This window comes from Xiphophorus hellerii, chromosome 3 (genome assembly GCF_003331165.1).
Source record: "Xiphophorus hellerii strain 12219 chromosome 3, Xiphophorus_hellerii-4.1, whole genome shotgun sequence".
In the NCBI taxonomy this organism is placed as follows: domain Eukaryota; kingdom Metazoa; phylum Chordata; class Actinopteri; order Cyprinodontiformes; family Poeciliidae; genus Xiphophorus; species Xiphophorus hellerii.
In genome coordinates this window covers 24,968,987-24,986,151 of record NC_045674.1, presented here as the reverse complement: position 1 = coordinate 24,986,151, position 17,165 = coordinate 24,968,987, and the positions used below count along the sequence as shown (strand labels likewise).

The following is a 17,165-nucleotide window of genomic DNA, read 5'->3' as shown; positions in this document are numbered from 1 at the left end:
CAAACATTTGGGGTCATTTGAAAGGAGACTATTCATTAAACCATATTTAAGAGTTTGTTTAAGGTTTGATTTGCATTTGATGGTGTACTTTGGATTATTATTTTTGCTAAATAACCCAAGTAGGCTTAAACTTAAGAACACAAACTAATAGTTGGTTGATATCCTTCAGGAATTGAGAGTTAAATTAATGCTGCTATCATTTACAACAGATTGTTTAAGTCCCCAAGAGGAAACACAGGCCCAGGCCTCCATGCTACCACCACCTTGTATAGCTGTCGGTATGATTTTCTTTTCCTAAATGCTGTATTAGATTTTTCACACACATGTTCCTAAAAGTTTCGCTTTTGTCTCAGCAGTTTATAGAATATTTCCTCAAAGGTCTTGTGGAATATCAGATGCTGTTTGGGATATGTGAGACAGGTCTTTGTGCTCGTGGAATCATTGTAGTAGGCTGGAAGCTTCAAAATTATATCATTTGTGAATAATAACTCTCCCTGCAGAGTCTAAAAATCTAAGAATAATTGAGGAATGATTGCAATAACTTATATATATAAACACCACTATCACCGCTACATCACCACTGTCACCACTAGGGGGCATCACTCTTCTGTTCCCTTCACATTTACAATCTACTACATTTCAGTGTGCCTTTTTATGTAAATATGAAATTACTGCAGCAGAGTTCAGATTTCACATATTAAACATAATTCACTTTGTAACTGATGAGCTATTGGGTTGGGTTTTTTTTTTTTAGCGCTGTCTTTAACAACAAGAATATGTGATATTTCAGGATTCACGGTTTGCTGCGTTACCCAACAATTTAAGGTTTGACAAAAAGCTGAGTGGCAATATTGTGACAGTAAACAACTTTATTTTTGTTATAGAAGCCACCTAAACCACAAAAGAGCGAGTTGACAGGATCAACAATAACAATGAGAAGATAATTTAATCACTGGATAAAATCTAAAATGATTGATTTAAAATGAAAGCTGGGTGCATGTTAAATAAGTATCAAAACAGTGAAATACGCAGGTCTGAGTTAGTTATCGGTGACTGAGTTGGTGGAGAGGCCAGCTTAGTTTGAAGAATTGTACAAGTATCCTCTGTCTCGCTAATGTGTCCTAAACAAAGACGCTGAGATAAGGCTTGACAGTAAATGGGCGTCGACCATAAATGCAACAGATCGCTTTAGTTTGTACATTTCTACGCGCCTGCTGACTTGATCATATCAAACTGATGTGTTCGCTTGTGAACTGTTTTAAAATAAACTCCAAACTCATACTGAAAAGTGGGGGGAAAAAAGGCAAATTAGTTCAGATACTTGTGACTTTGTTGATGCTGTGCACATAAACCAAAATAAAAATATAATAATCACTATTCACATCCCCAATATTAGTGCAGAAAAGCAACTTGTGTTTCATGTTTTGCATTTTGTCTTCATTTACTGTCTTCATAAAAGTGCTGCCCTCAAGTGGAAAAGTTGTGGTACTGCATTTAAGTGACTCAATGCTCATCAGTATTATCTATTATTTTTATTATTATGATGGCCGTCATCCAATGACTGAATGTAGAAGGAAGATGTGCAGCAGGTAGAGACAAGCCAACATCATCTGTATAACATGGTTCAACTGGAATTAGAAGTAAAACTGGCAGATGAATGGAGTTTTGTTTCGATTCTTTCTCTTGGTTCACTCTTTTACGATTGAGTCCAGGTCATCGATGATGTCCTCTTCATCTAAAAACAACAATTTTGCATATTGCATCAGTTCTTAAGATTTTGTCAGATTGCTCTCTTTTTTGTTGTTGTTATTGTTCCTACATTTGCCACATAAACATTAAGTCACTGCTTACCAAGGCAGTTCTGAATCGTCATGGATTTTGGCATCAGGAGAAAAATGAGGCCGAAAATCAAAAGGACCCCAAAGAATCCTCCGATCACACATCCAACGAGGGTAGCATAGCTGGCACCTTTATCTGCAGGCAGGTGTGAAGAAGTTTAAGCAAAATGATTTCGACTGATCACATCACATATGCAATGTGTAATTTACAAAATGTTTCCTGATTTCACCATAGACATGCAGGACAGCAGAGCAGTCTTCTGGATCGTTTGACTGGTGACAAACGACCAGCGTGTCGTTGTCAGAGTAGGAGGTTCCTTTGAGGGTCCAAATCGCCACCAGTTCACCACCCTTCACCTCACAACGCCCATACGGAGCCTGAGGCGACAGACGCAGAAGAAAAAGCTCGCAGTTGAAGAGATTAACTTTACTGTACGAGGTGAACGAACAGCTTCAACGTCATGACCGTCTCACCTGGGGAATGTCCTCCACCTTGCCGTTGGGGCAGGAGAGGGTGTAGTTTCCATGGCTGCTGTAAAAGGTGAATGTGAGGCTTTTGGAGGCTTCAGGCACTCCACACCTGAACTCTGCAGGCTCGCCCACGGCCACTCTGACATCAGTCGGAAGAGTCCGATAGCCAGAGACGTTCTTTGGAGCTGAGGTGTCGGTAGAGTTTGCCGAGGAGGTCGTGGCGTCTTGTGCTGAGGCAGGTGAAGATTAAAAACAAAAGAAGCACACCAAAATAGGGTGAAAGGGTGTTTTTTTTCTATTTAAAAAACAAAAAAAAAACATGCTGATACATCTGAAATGCATCTGCAGATTTGCATTTGAATTGAATTTTTGTTTAAACTAGAAATTTGTTTTTGAGGAGAAATGAGACGAGCACAAAGAAAAATAAAATGCAAACTCAGGATTGGGTTTGAAAGAACAAAATAATTTACATTTTATTTTAAAGAATGACATTTAGAAGATTGATATCCATCTTAATAGTTAGTGGGGGGTGGGGGGGGAGTGGGGGGGGGTGGGGGGTTGAAGAGCTTCAAGTTTTTTGAGGTCCTCATCATATTTAAGCTGGGACTCTTTAAAAATAAAACATTTAGTTCCAGTCCTAAGAAACATGTTGGTAACATAAAAAGAAAAAAAAATAATAATAATTTAAGGTATAAGAAAAGATTTTGGCTTCATTGTGTCAAACATGTTGTCATAATAATAATCATAGTTAGCAGTATAATAATAAAAGTTAGCAGTATGTTACATTTATTCACTAAATGTAACATACTGCTAACGTTACTTTTAACATGTAATAATGACGATTCTCTGCATCACGAGTCTTTAGACTGAAAAATGTCAGGTCACCTCTTTACATCTGCTGCGGTGATAACATCTACGCCTCAAATTCAATCACACAATGCAAAGCATTCAGTGCAGGCAGCTGCTAACGCGTCTGTGACGTTCGTGTTGTTATTTACCTGAAGAAGGTGCAGTGAATTGAAGCACCGCCAGGAGCAGCCAGCAGATCTGAGAGACTTTTCTCTTCTCTGCCATTTCTTCTGCTTGACTCAGTTAGTTTCTCTTATTCCCTACAGATAACCTCTGGGCGAGTTAGAAAAATGCACACAGCTCTTTTCATAAAGATTAAATAACCAGTACGGCAATAAATTTCACATTTGTTTGCCAAAATGTTGCAGCTAGACATTGTGACGACACGTATGCGTTTTTAGACACCTCTGTCAACTCAAACCCTCCCTGGCATAAACTTAAACGAACTGGGTTTTACTTCAGTAAATCCCAAAATATTAAACCGATACTGTAAATTCATTAATCAACATGAATTACATCAACTCATTTTCTATAATTAACAGCCGCAAAGTTACTATTGGTAGAATCACATTTAAAAACACATTCAGGCACTCATAATGTTACATAAATGCTTTTGCTGAAGGCTTAATCAAAACAAAACTATAGCCTGGCTTCCTTCTTTCTACATTAAAGCACAGATACATTCTAGTTAAATACCAGATAAAGAAAGAGAAATCTGATTACACAACAAATTCCTCCTTAGCTCTGAAGACAGCTTCCCTATTTACAGATATAAAAATAATATCTTTTTTTTTCTGACCTCACAAATGCACCGAATGCAAATGCTTCTGTGAACCGGCGCGCCTCGTGTCTCCCTCTGCGCCTAAACTTCCTCGGTCTCTTCAATTGTCCCCAGCAAGACAGGAACTTCAGACGACCGAGGCACCTGGAGGAATGTGGAAGAGTTCCTGACGAGCCGGGCAGATTTCTGAGAACAGCAAACAGGTCGAGCAGCTGTGGAGCTTTTCAACCAAGAAACGCTACGCAGTCAAAAATGTTTACGTTTTCTCTGCTCTCCATTTCCTTTCTGCGTCGCTCAAAAGTACATCACAAAACCTTTTGTTCTCTTGAGAATGAAAATAGAAAAACCTTCCATGAAAAACCTTTATATTAGTGCCCACATGCATGTTTGCCAAGAAAAGATTTCACTTTTACTTGCTTCCAACATCAACAGTGCTCCATATAAACACCTCCAGCGTGCTTGTTCAGCAGGTTCATCGTCCTGCTGCAGCCTAAAGGGAAGATCAATTCACTTGACAATTAACAAGCTAAACATTTTCCTAAATACCAAGCTAAGAGGCCCACTGATGAAACCAAGCTATCAACATGTGTGGCCCAATCGACTTTTAAAGGTTTTTGCAACCCTTGTACTTTTTCTTAGTATTTCTGACTTACACTTCGATGTGTTTTATTGGGAGTTTCATTGGGATTAATGAAGCTCAAAGACGGCAGCAGAGAGGTCAAAGCAGGGTTAGGTTATGTAATGTTTTGTTCAACACATCAAAACAGGAAGAGTGTGCCACAACTGCAAACGTGTCAAGACATGGTTGACTGACTGAACGTGGAAGCATTAATCAGAGATGCAGCCAAGACGACCCTAGAGGAGCTGCAGAGGGCCACGGCTCAGGCGGAAGCATCTTTTCACGTGAGTAGATGAGAAACAAGCTTCACGCTATTGAGCAGATGGTTGTCATGAATGGAAACACTGGAGGAAACATGTGTAGTAGCTGCAAAAAATAAATAAACCACTTAGAGCAGAGAGTATTCACTTGTTAGAATGGACCAGTCAAAGTCCAGAGACTTCAGCTAATTTCTGGAATGGTAAGACTGGGCTGCAGATGAGTCCAGCAGAGGGCAGGGGAAAACAGGTGAGCTTTACACGCCTCAGATCAGGCGTGATCAGTCTGGGAATCATGGAGAGAGTAAGCGATGAGTTCAGGGGTGGCTGGGAAAACTGAGAGACGGGGTTCAAACTGCTCTAAAATCCCAATTCGACATCCTGAAGTTGGAAGTTGTAATGTCACAGAATGGGGGAAAGTGGCATATGGGCAGCCACTTTAAAACGGTTGGAGTAGAAAAACAAAAACTCTAAAAATACTCTGATTCAGTAGTGAAAGATGAAAGCTGGTTTTGGCTCCAGTCATCCATGCTGAAACTGAGACCTCCTGCGTTCAAGATCCTGCTATGTCATTGACAGAGATTATTATATCTCAAACACCACAAGAGGAAAAGTAATTAAGGAAATTTGTTTTAGGAACTGAAGAACAAAACAAAACTCAAGTTTACCCTGTTGTTTTCCTTTTCTTTTTTTTTCTTTTAACGGGAGACTTAAGAAACTTCACCACCCTAGAAACATCAGCAGCCCCCATTTGATCTCCATCAGCTCTTCAGCTATCTCTTAGGACATTCACTGATCTTCATTCTTTATTCTCCAATTTCACCTTAAATATCAGATTCTGGTTCAAACTCACCATGTGATCAGGGACAAACAAACTCCTCCCTTCCTATCCTGGCTGATTTACATAATGCTTACTGATCATGTTTGTGACAAACTTCCACCTAAAACTTCTTCAAATCTGTTTGTGCAGCCGTGGGTTGGGCCCCGATCACTACAGCTTGCTTTGAGAAATGAACTATCAACTCAGTTTCTTATTCTTGTAGAACATGATTCAAGTGCTGATACTTCTTCTGCTGCAGCAGGGTAAGTAAATATGTAGTTATTCTAAATATTATTTCTACTTGAAAATCTTTTACATTTGCAAGAGTAGCAAACCTCTTAAGGCTCATCTTAATGTTTGATCATTTCTGAACTTAGACCAAGAATTTGTTCAAAACATTGATTCCAGGTTAAATATGTTAAATACAGTCCGTGAATCAAGCACCAACGCTAGGAAACACAAACTGAAGAGGAGCTGCGTTTTCTGTTTGAGCCTCAACATGAACTGTTACCTTTTATTGCAACAGTGCAGCGTTTCCATGGTGATGGGAGCTCTTCAGTTTCGTTGTTTTCTGTCAAAGTTTCACTTTAGGCTTGGAAACACTTTGAAAAGTGTTGTTTTTCTCATATCTACAAATGCATCATCACACATACCTCCCACTGCAAAATTAATGTTGATGACATGATATTTTTTATTTAAATACTCTTCTTGTGTAAACTGTTCCCACATGCAATGCTATGAATGTCATGTTAAATTAGCTTTATGTTTATTTAAATGATTTTTGGCTCAGGGGGGGAACAAGCAAGTGAAATGAACTTCAAGCACAAAGCTTGGCTCATAAGGCTGGAAGTGTGTTTTTCTTTATGCTTTGTTTTTTGTTTGTTTGTTTCCTGTGTTGCATTTACAGAGTTTAAGAGGGAAAGTAGCAACACCTGCTGCTAACTGCTTTTACTGTACATGAAAGAGTCCAATGAAGCCATACCAAAAACTACGAATTTATAAATTATTGCTATTGAAGGCTGTTCTGCTGAATCATGGGGCGTATTATTTTTTTCAAGTCAATTAAGTTTCTTTTCCCCATGACCTTATAAATGATTTAAAAACGGTCATCACAAGTTTTATTTTGTGTTTTTACTAGCAGAGAAAGTGAGTGCTGCCTGGTCGGTGACCTTTGAGAACCCGGATATTTGTGCGTTGAGGGGGTCTTCGGTGGAGTTCAGGTGTTCGTACAGCTACCCAGACGAGGAATCCGTCAGAGGGACCGCATGGGACAGAGGAATGAATCAAAATGGCGTCTGGGAACGCGTCAGGCTTTCAGGCCTTCCGTCATATAATGGTCGCTTTGAGTATCAAGGTGATCATGCACACAACTGCAGCCTGGTTTTGCGTGACCTGCAGGAGAACGACACTGGATATTACTACTTCTGGTTTGACACAGATAAGTTTGGACGGCGCAGTAAGACGTCAGTGTTTCTCTCTGTCACAGGTAAAACAGATTTACGTTCTCAGGTTTCCGTTTTCAGGTTGAATGTCTTTTTGTGGTGTAAGTCTTGTCTTTGCTTGATCTCCAGTGCTGAAAGCCACCGTACACCCCGACAGAGTGAGACTCGGAGACAGCGTGACCCTTGACTGTCAGACAGAGTGCCGAAACGGCAAAATAATCTGGTTCAGAGACGGACGTCCGCTGGCAGAACCAACGTTTCAGGCTCAGACTACAGATACCGGAAACTATTCATGTGCTTTTGAGGGGCTAAAATCCTCGCAATCAGATCCTGTGGCTCTGGATGTTTGGTGTAAGCACTATAATGATGCTACGTCAAGATGAATACATTTGATATTAATCAATATCTAATTTGTTTGGTTTGTTGGAGAACGTCGAACAAAGTCCATCAAGAAGACCAAGAGACACAGCAGACAGGTCAAGGAGAAAGACGTGGCAATGTTTAAAAACAAATGATTGAAAAATATCCAAAGCTTTAAACATCTAATCTCAGTTGGGGCAATCATTTGTTGTCCACCACAAATCTGGAAGAATATTAAAAAGACGTTTATGCTGTACATAACCCCGAACGCACCTTAGCCATGCTGCGGCATGGTAGTGGCAGCAGCGTGCTGTGGGGATATTTTGGAAGCTGGTAAGGGTTGATAGAAAAATGGGTGAAACAAATACTGGACAATCCTGGAATAAAACCTATTGGAGGCTTTAAAAGATCTGCAAATGGGGTGAAAGTTCTCATTTTTCTTCCACTTCAACCATGTGGCTGCTTTGTGTACGACTGTCACGGAAAACAATAAAATAAAATGAGGCTTGTAGTTGAAATGTGATGAAATGTAAAAGAAAACTTCAAATAGTATGACTACTTCTGCATGACACTGTGTATGTACTATCAACCTATTTTTACTGGAACCACGGTTGTGTTCTTTCTCCAGATCCTCCGCTGAACGTATCGGTTGAGGTGAACCGCTCTGACCCTCTGCTGGTCGGCAGCAGCGTGACTTTGACCTGCAGAGGTTCTGCCAGCCCTGCTGCAATTACTTACACCTGGTGGTACAGCAGTGACGTCTCCAACTCCAGCACCGAGCTCCAGGTGGGCTCAGGGCAGGTGCTGAGTATTTCCTCCGTTGAGTTGGCCCACACTGGGACGTATATCTGCCAGGCCCAGAACCGCGCGGGCCAGAGCCGTTCAGCTGAGCTGCTGCTGGCGGTGGAAGAAACGGGTAGGAATCCTGGAGGAAGGGAAGAACTCGCATTCTTACAGCTTTAATTCATTCATGTTAATTTGAACTTCAGAGCTTCAAGATACTGGGGGTTTGTTTAAAACATATGTGGCTACTTTTAATTATTTCTAGTGGTTTATTCCTTGTTTTTTTCCCCCCAGTCCATCCTTTGATTGTCCTTGGTATTGGAATTAAAGTGATTATTCTGCTTGTGCTGCCACCGATTCTCATCTGGGTCTGGTAGGTAACGCAGAACGTCATTCTGAGTTGGCTCTGGTTGCTTTGCTGAATTGGGACACCAGAAAATAAACTCTGTTCATAGAAGCTTCTTGTTTTCTTGTTAAAGGAAGTGTCGGTCTCGTCCTCATGCAAAGAACGAAGAGGTGAGAAGAGGAACAGGTTTTTGAAAAAAATAAAACAGGAAATGATACCAGACTCATGTGACGCCTAATCTAGTCTCCTTTATTCTTCAGAATACCAGCAATGACTATGAAAATGGGATTTTTGGATGAAAGAACAACTGCTCTAAAATCCCTAGCATGAGCAAGGAAACAAAGGACAGGAATCAAAGTAACTTTGAGCTGCCAAGTCTCAACACGTGGACAGAAAATGCTTCCTGACGCTTAGCTAAGCTGCATGGACGATCTGCATTGTGCATTTTCTTTTTTCTCTGCAACATTGAATGGATTTTGAACGTAGAATGGATATTTGCTATTTCAAACAATACTGATGTTTTTTTTTAATGTAGGTTGGTTATTTGTATGCTAAATTCAAACATTGGTTTATGCTGCAGTCATTGGTAGAAATGGTTCAGCTTTAAGACACGTAACACTGCCCCCTTGAGTTTGAATTCATGTCTGCATATCTCAGCAAGCATGAAAATGTTCCGTCACTTTGCCAATTATTATGTGTTCTCCTATAGAAATATTTAAGAAATTTGTCCAGTGGTCTCGATTAGACCCGATAAGATTTATCTTTTATTATAGTTTCTTTATAATGGTAATTGAAATTTTACAGCTTCACAAATGTGTTGTTTTTAATGCACATAACTTTCACACCTTTAATTTTTCTTATTTTTAATTTATTTGACATGTTGTACTTTCCATAATGTGCGTACTGCAGCTCAAAGTTTAAAATGAGAATTTACTGCATGGAAAAGGTGAAATGGGGGAAAAAAAATAAAACAAAAACAGATAATATAACTTCATTCACACAAAAAAGAGAGAGCACTTTACATAATCAGTCTTGGTTGAAAAGGCCTCTTCTAAAAATAAACTGACACTAAAATATCCAAGTGCCTCCTGTAGCTGATTGGGCGGGAAGCAGGTTTTCATCCTCGCCCCGCTCTTCTTCAGGCCCTGCTCAATATCTGAAACCTAAAGTTTACTCTAAATACAGAAATAAATCTGACTGTGAGGTTGTTTTTTTATGTGGTTGTGATGACCATGTTTTCTATCATCATTATTACACTAAACATGAAACATCAGGTTTTCAGTAAGAGCCTCTTCAGGAAATTGAAAATTGCTTTCTTATACAAGTCATGTCGTTTGTGGTCTGCATCTGTAACGATCTGTGGAGGACTTCCTGTATTCACATCTGTTTTTTTTTCAACACTTCCTTCACAATACCCATGCATTAGATCACTGTGAGGATTAAAACTCCTTCTAATAAAGAAATAAATACAACAAATGTGTTTATTTGTTTTCTTATAAGCTATCCACTGACAAAAAAAAAAAGATTAGCGCCCATATAGTAAAACACAGAAATTATTCAGTTTCCAAGGAGCTAGCAGTTCAAAGTAGCAAAACCAGATGTACAACTGGTCCAAGCCGACATCAATTTATAACAAATCATTTCAATTTAGGTCCGTTTATGAAATATTTAGGTTTTCCTAAATATCTTTTGAACTGATCAAGAGCACGGCGCTAACAACACAAAAATAACAACTGACAACTTTTGACTTTTAATGTATTGAGCCATGAAGTAACGTTTAAAATGCTAGGTTCATTTAAATGTGGTGCACAGAAAAGGTTTGAAGGATACTATGAGAAATATTTTTATAAAAGGTTCATGATTAGACTTGATCATGGGCAAGAAATTGCTAGGAAATAAAGAAAGAAGTAATGCATACATCAGTAAAATTAACTCTTCTTCCCACAGAAAGTCAACTTCCCAAGAAACTAGACTTAAAAGACATCATAAATGAATTTGCTACAAGTACGATTAGGCACACATGCCATGCCATGTTGATATTTGGCATGTTGAGCTCAAATATCAACAGCAGTAATCCCAGACACAAACAATTTGCACCTTCAAGTATTCATTTATAATGGACCAAATCAGCCTAAATGCAAAACATAAAAAAATCGTAAAAGAAATATCTATTCATGTAAAAAAAATATATATGGATATATAAAAAACAACCCATATAAATTAATATGCTGCATAGTTATTTTCAAAATGAAATTTGATTTCCACATCTAAGTACTTCTAATAACTCATCTAGACCTTTAAAATATACAGATAAATACCAGGTCAGGACAAGTTATTTAATAATTAAAAGGACCACTTAATTATTTACAGTCACCTGGTTTATGTAAAGTCTGGGAAGGGATAACACTTGGACTGGGTAAAATATGTATATTTGTTCAATATAATATCTATTTTTAGCTTTCATTTAATCTCCCAATTATATTTACTATTTCATTTTTTTTTGGGTGGAATTGTGGCCCTTTTAGCCCTCCGTAGGGGGAACATCATTTAGAGCAGGGGTGTCCAAAGTGGGTCCTGGAGGGCTGGCATCCTGTGTGTTTTAGTTCTCTCCCTGGATTAATGCACCTGGATCAAATGATGGCTCGTTAGAGGCCTCAGGAGAACACTGACATGCTGAGAAGGCTGTTTCTACCACCAGGGAGAAAACTGAAACATGCAGGATGCCGGCCCTCCAGGACCCACTTTGGACACCCCTGATTTAGAGGCCTGTTGCTGAACAGTAATGATCTGAATCAGGTGTGTAAAAGCAGAGACACTTCTAAAACAAGCCGGGCAGCGCGCTTTGGGGACCAGGGTTAGGAAACTCTGGTCCTTTTTTGTTTCAAAAATCCCAAAATAGGTTGCATTGTGTAACTTTATGAATATGGGGGGTTTACAGGGCAGGATGATCCGACATCTCATGCATCCATTAGTTCTCAACATTGTGTTACTGTGTTACCCAACGTGTGTGTTGGCACACATAATCAAAGCAGTTCCTTCACTCTGTCACAGTGGTCCCAGTGAGGACAACAGTGAGGACAACTGTGACAGTGTCTGCGACACTGTCTGGCTGTCTTCTGGCTTTCTTCTTTTTCCTGAAAGCAGAACAAACACAGATTTATAGAGGAAGTGTAACTATTCTTTTCTCTTTTTTTTGTAACTCTTTTGGTCATCTACGCATAGCTTTGGATACGCCACACCTTCACAAAAGTTGATTTGTTTTGTTCATCCAGACAAGAACTACAACCATACTGTCTATAAATAGGACTGTGTTATGTCTGATGCTTATTGGAAGCAGCAGTCCCGGTCTTGTTAATATGACTTGATGATCGTGAAAGGAGCAAAGACGTCACTCACCTTATCATAAAAAAGGCAGCTAACGCAGCACTAGCCAGCACGACCCCAATAGTTAATCCAGTCACCAAAATTGTCCTTTCTGGAGAGTCGGCCACTGCAAAGAGCAGAAGATTACAGAGAACTCAATGCATACATACACAGAGCCTTAGCAAAATATACATACCATCTGAAGCTCTAATGTCTTGTCACATTATACAAAAATAAAATTCGATGTTTTATTGAGAATCTTAAGAGACAGACCAACAAAATGGTGGATGGTTGTGAAGTGGAAGAAGAATGATAGATAGTTTCCAATTATTTTACAAATAAAAGTCTGAATAGAGTGACATGCTTTTTTTTCAGCCGGCTAGTTTACAGAAACATCTTACGCTGCAGCTACAGCTGCTGGTCTTTTGAGACCACGTCCCTCCATCTTGAGACTGAAATCGAAGGTTATTCTTCTCTCCAATGAAAGTAAAACCCCACAGGATTGTATAAATAGGACATGGGTTTCCAAATTTTGCCACATCTTATCACATCTTATCGCTCTGGACTTTGACTAGGCCACTCTCACTCAATCTAAACTATTAAATTGTAGCTCTGGCTGTATGTTTTGGATCACTGTCCTGCTGAAGGCTCAGTCTCTGCCCGAGTCATAAGTACTTTACAACAGGTTTTCTTCTAAGATCACTCCATTCTGAAGAAAAGCACCTCCATAGCATGATGCTGTTAACTCTGTATAACCCAATAGGAACAAGGTGTCAAAGTGTTTCATCATTTCTAAGATTTATGTTTGTAAAAAAAAAGCATCAAAACCATGAACAATTTCTTCTGACGTCACAAATATACTGTACTTTGTGTTAATCGGCCACATGAGATCTCACTAAAATATATTGAAATATATATTTTCAATATAATAAGTACTTTTGAGATGCATTGTAAACACTACTATGTTGCAACCTCATTACCAACTTTATGAATGTTATTTTAAGGTAATATTTGGCCGTATTTGGTTGATTACCATGTAAAGATAGTTTAATTTGACATGCAGCAAATGATACCAACAATACCTGAATCCACAGTGCCGTAGTATCTAAAAATAAAACACATTTTGAAGGATCCTATACTCTGAATCCTGTACTCATAACAGAGAACTTGGAAAAAAAAATCCCTTGAATGTGATCTCGAGGCTCTGCATTGACCTACCTTCGAAGCTGGGCAGAATCAAGCTGGCTTTCTGAAAGCCGTGTTTGTTGCGTGCCACACAGCAGTGCTCCCCATCGTCCTCCGTGGTGATGTTGGCACTGGTGAGTTTTGGGACTCTTCCTGTCAATGTAGCCTGGGTGGATCTTCCTCGATAAAAGCTTACGTCTGCTGCTGGGAGACATGCTGCACCCTGGTACCAAAAGTAGGTGAGGACCAGTGGGTTGGCCTCACTGCTGCAGGTCAGAGTCACACGATGATCCTTCTCTGCTCTCCAGGTGGAGAGGATTATGTTTCTAGGCGAGTCTACAGGAGGTTGGCATTAAAAGTCATTAACGTCAAATATCACAAGATTTAAAGAAGATGAAAAATGAATCAAGTAGTGGACAGATGCAAACATATCTTTAAACAGGTTTTCAGTATAATTAAATATGATGTAGATTGGTTTCAAAGTTACATTTCACTTACACTGCACATCGATTTCCAGAACATTTGAGCGTTGCGTTTCGTCTCCAGTCTGCATTTGGCAGTAGTAGCTGCCAGAATGAGCCGTTGTAACTTTGCGGGTCTTCCACACCGGTCCAGCACCTTCCAACCTGGCACCTTTGGTACTGTACCATGCGAAGCGGCTTAGCGAAGTGGCAGCTGGGTTGCAACAGGCCAGGTTTAAGGCTGTCCCCTCCAGGACAAAACGGGATGGACTCGCCATGACCGCAACTGCAGTGCATGTAGCTGCAGTGACAAAAAGGGAGAGAAAAGGAACCTGAATGAAGAACCTCGTGTTTCAGGAGCGTACCTATATAACGATAAAGGTACCCAGCAAATTTAATTCATTTTGACTTGATAGAATCGTAAACAATGAAGGGCAATATCATCACTTAAGATGTTTTTTTATCATCAGTTCTATTTAGTGTTTTTTTTTTGGTAAATAAATAAATCTTTTAAGAAGCATTTGTGTATTTTGATAACATATTAGTTACTACTCTGGAATAAATTAGAAGTTTTGCTGAATTAATTGCTTATAATTCAAAGCTTGGGGCGATGGCTTGCATTTTACACACAGCAAAACAAAGATTAGGCTCCACCTATAAAATGCAGACTAGAAATGTTGCTTGAGGTTTATAACATTAGACAAAACAACATTAGAAACAAGGAAGCCACAAAGCTGTTACCTACAGATGTATTTGTTATTACATGCAGTTAGACAGGAATGTCTGTGTGGTTAAAAAGACAAAAGCAGAAAGCGGTTCTTCCCACCAGGAGTTGACTCATTTTGTGTCAGGAGATAATTTCAGTTTTTAAATCCTTTTAATGCCCTAAATCCTATGGTTTCACAGGGTTTGATACTGTAATTTGAATATAAAAAAAAAACATTGTAACATTTGTTTCTGACTGGTTTTTCTTTATTGAAGTAATACAAAGCCAGGGGTTTATATATAGTGATTATTATGTCAAAAGGCCACTGGCAGGTTTCAGTTCTGCTTCCTGCGAAAAGCACGAGGAGTCAAAGCTTTCAAAAAGGAAACGGTTACATGTCAACACAAAAATACAAATACTGATGTTCTGCTTTGCATATATTTTAGATATAAATATCTATCAATCAGTTGTTTTCATTTTTATTTCACAGCGATCAGTTTTTGTGGCAAACCAAACACACTGTGGACCTTGTGTTGTTCGCTAACGGTGAAACTCACCAATAGACCTACATTAAGCAACAGCCACTGGAAGAATAAATTCAAAGTCTTCCAGGTTAGGAAAAGGAATAAACAGATGGATAAAACTGTCTTGAAATAATATTAAACTGTGTTTGTCATGCATCTTACAGAATGGAGCGAATGTGCCCACCTGCCGCTAAGAACTGCACGCCAGTCTGTGGAGGCATCTTCTGCGTCTTATGGTTGGTGATGAGGTAAAACACGTATGTTCCACTGTCTGACTCTTTGAGATTAGAAATCCTCAGAGAGCAGTTCTTGCTTCCTGGTTGTCCCAGGTACTTCACCCGGTTCTGATAAGATGGATCCTGGAAAATACCTTCACTGTGGAACACATAGCTGACACAGACATACAGGACACGTAAACTTAGAAACTGTGTGTTTTTGCAGAAAGCCCTGTGATGTATTTTTGTTTTTCTCTGATGAGTGTTGTACCTTTTCGTTAAGCAGCGACTGTCTCCGAGACACCACATCTTAGACAAAACTTTCTTTTCACTGCTTCCTGTCTAATAAAGAGCAGCAGATTACAATCTAGACATCCCCACTAAGTATTACCAGGAAGCTTATGAGAACAGTTTATTTTGCTAGAGTTTGACAGGAACCATGGCATGGTGATATCTACTTATTCTGACCACAGAAAGGTTACACAGAAAGTGATCCCTACTGCTACAAGAAACAATGCCTCCTTTATTACCTGTGCGGAGAGCCGCCCATCTGTCTGGACTTCATCAGAGTTACGTGGGTAGTCATAGGAACAGGGGAAGATTACTGAAGAACCAACCGCAGCACAAATGGGACTAGAGGGGAGAACAACTGACCAATCACCACCCAGAACACCTGCAGAAGAAACAGTAGGTGTTACATTACTACGAAATATAACTCAGGAGTTAGTCATCAAACTGTAACAGTCTCACTGACTTTGTCATGTGATAACGCTGGAATACATTAGCCATGTTTTTACCTCTCACGCACAGAATGATGAGAAAGCAGCAGCTTTGCTGATGATGTGCCATGACTTCACTTGATGTTCTCCTCCTGCTGTGGTTTTCTGTTCACCCTCCTTTAAATTCACCTGTACTAGCCTCAGTTTTCTTTCGCTTGTTTTCCCACTGCTTCCTGTCAGTGTCTGGTCACAGCTGTGTTCACTTCTCTGTCTCAAAACCAATAGGTCCAGTGTCTTCAGCTTCCCCTTTATTTTCTCCACCCACGATGAACTTAGCTAATGTCAGTGCTTTCATGTCATTACAAAGAAATGACCACATCCGAGTTAGGTTTTCTTCCTCCTGCAGAGTGCGCCTGTTTGCGTGTGTATGAGGCACCTGTTGAGTTAACCAAGTGAAAACCACCTGCTGTTTGTCGACAGTCACTATTAAAATGTGCCTAATTAGGAAAATGTTTTCAGGTGAGACAGTGAATCCACTCGGTCACTTCAGAGGGAGAGCTCGCGTCCACTTCGTCCACTCAGGACCGTTGACGTCACTCGCACCCCTCTCGTGCGCAGCTGAGCGCCCACAGAAGGAGCCGACCGCGAAGACACGAAGAAGCGACGAACTTCATCCAACCCCCCCCCTCCGGCAAACATCGTTTTTACGAGCCCAGACCTTCAAATGTTGTTCTCCTTACAGCTAGAAGCGGGCGCTGGTGGTTTTGGTTGATGAACGCGGGCGAAACTTTGGTAGGAAACGTTGCTTCACTTTTTTCTCCGGGGTCAGTAACCTGTGAAGAGAGGAAAAAAAGGAGGATTTACTGGAAAACAAGGATTTGCCCGCGTTGGGACACTAGCAGAATTAGTCGGGAGGAGGGGTAAAATTCTTTTTTTTTTTTTTTAAATATTTTTTGTTTTTTATTAAACGGGACTTCCAAAGCACAATTTTGTTTTACTTCAAAAGAGGAAAAACAACAACAACATTTCACCTGCTGTTAAGGAATATATACAGGTGAGTCACCTTGAGGGAAAAACGCATTACTGGATTTAAAAAGTATGTAACAAGTAACAACTAAGTTCATCATTAATTAAGTCACTGAGCTAATCCTGGTCAGATTAAGCTAATCCCCAATTAAAACAAACTAAACAGAAATTATGAGTGGAAGCAACTCATGCTTTGAAACGTAACATAAATACATACATACTCACTCACTCACTCACTCACTCACTCACTCACTCACTCACTCACTCACTCACTCACTCATCCATCCTCGTATTTCCTCAGTGCTGGTTAATATGGAGCAAAATTAATATTAGCATCTGTTCAGCGGTTAGTATATTTTTATTATTTAGTAAAAACATTTATACATCCCCAATAATACTT

General features: G+C 39.7%; 3 protein-coding genes across 6 annotated transcripts; 1 reads left to right on the top strand and 2 right to left on the bottom strand.

The window, feature by feature from the left end:
* Nucleotides 1-1,516: 1,516 nt before the first annotated feature.
* On the bottom strand, nt 1,517-4,121 carry LOC116717955 (uncharacterized). Of its 2 annotated transcripts, none has more exons than XM_032559643.1 (6): nt 3,958-4,121; nt 3,308-3,418; nt 2,313-2,539; nt 2,069-2,216; nt 1,852-1,974; nt 1,517-1,735 (listed from the first exon to the last, which is right to left on the bottom strand). In XM_032559643.1, the coding sequence occupies exons 2-6, from the start codon at nt 3,381-3,383 to the stop codon at nt 1,689-1,691; spliced, it is 621 nt and encodes a 206-aa protein (XP_032415534.1). In that variant the 5' UTR covers nt 3,384-3,418; nt 3,958-4,121; the 3' UTR covers nt 1,517-1,688. The 2 variants fall into 2 exon arrangements, with proteins under 2 accessions (XP_032415534.1, XP_032415533.1); XM_032559642.1 differs by having other exon boundaries at nt 3,308-3,431; nt 3,958-4,120.
* A 14-nt stretch (nt 4,122-4,135) lies between these two features.
* Nucleotides 4,136-9,763, top strand: LOC116717952 (sialoadhesin-like). Of its 2 annotated transcripts, none has more exons than XM_032559638.1 (7): nt 4,136-5,898; nt 6,777-7,121; nt 7,207-7,428; nt 8,066-8,353; nt 8,515-8,593; nt 8,700-8,736; nt 8,827-9,763. In XM_032559638.1, exons 1-7 carry the CDS (start codon nt 5,862-5,864, stop codon nt 8,863-8,865), a joined length of 1,047 nt encoding a protein of 348 aa, XP_032415529.1. In that variant the 5' UTR covers nt 4,136-5,861; the 3' UTR covers nt 8,866-9,763. The 2 variants fall into 2 exon arrangements, with proteins under 2 accessions (XP_032415529.1, XP_032415527.1); XM_032559636.1 differs by having other exon boundaries at nt 4,138-5,898; nt 6,774-7,121.
* Nucleotides 9,764-10,304: 541 nt separating this feature from the next.
* On the bottom strand, nt 10,305-16,567 carry LOC116717951 (sialoadhesin). 2 transcript variants are annotated; one of them, XR_004338852.1, is made up of 9 exons: nt 15,818-16,567; nt 15,551-15,693; nt 15,292-15,362; nt 14,990-15,195; nt 13,613-13,876; nt 13,148-13,450; nt 11,963-12,056; nt 11,305-11,700; nt 10,305-11,140 (listed from the first exon to the last, which is right to left on the bottom strand). XR_004338852.1 is itself a non-coding variant. In XM_032559635.1 (8 exons), the coding sequence occupies exons 1-8, from the start codon at nt 15,867-15,869 to the stop codon at nt 11,604-11,606; spliced, it is 1,230 nt and encodes a 409-aa protein (XP_032415526.1). In that variant the 5' UTR covers nt 15,870-16,567; the 3' UTR covers nt 10,305-11,603. The 2 variants fall into 2 exon arrangements, 1 of the variants encoding a protein (XP_032415526.1); XM_032559635.1 differs by having other exon boundaries at nt 10,305-11,700.
* Between the last annotated feature and the right edge of the window lie 598 nt (nt 16,568-17,165).

Coding starts and splice junctions, on each gene's coding strand:
- LOC116717955 (XM_032559643.1), bottom strand. CDS start 3,383: ATGGCAGAGAAGAGAAAAGTCTCTCAGATCTGCTGGCTGCTCCTGGCG. Junction 1,975..2,068: donor TGCTGTCCTGCATGTCTATG/GTGAAATCAGGA, acceptor ACCTGCCTGCAG/ATAAAGGTGCCAGCTATGCT. Junction 1,736..1,851: donor GACGATTCAGAACTGCCTTG/GTAAGCAGTGAC, acceptor TGTTGTTTTTAG/ATGAAGAGGACATCATCGAT.
- LOC116717952 (XM_032559636.1), top strand. CDS start 5,862: ATGATTCAAGTGCTGATACTTCTTCTGCTGCAGCAGG. Junction 5,899..6,773: donor ACTTCTTCTGCTGCAGCAGG/GTAAGTAAATAT, acceptor TGTTTTTACTAG/CAGAGAAAGTGAGTGCTGCC. Junction 8,737..8,826: donor CTCATGCAAAGAACGAAGAG/GTGAGAAGAGGA, acceptor TTTATTCTTCAG/AATACCAGCAATGACTATGA.
- LOC116717951 (XM_032559635.1), bottom strand. CDS start 15,869: ATGGCACATCATCAGCAAAGCTGCTGCTTTCTCATCATTCTGTGCGTG. Junction 15,694..15,817: donor CATCATTCTGTGCGTGAGAG/GTAAAAACATGG, acceptor TTTCTTCTGCAG/GTGTTCTGGGTGGTGATTGG. Junction 15,363..15,550: donor ATGGGCGGCTCTCCGCACAG/GTAATAAAGGAG, acceptor GCTCTTTATTAG/ACAGGAAGCAGTGAAAAGAA.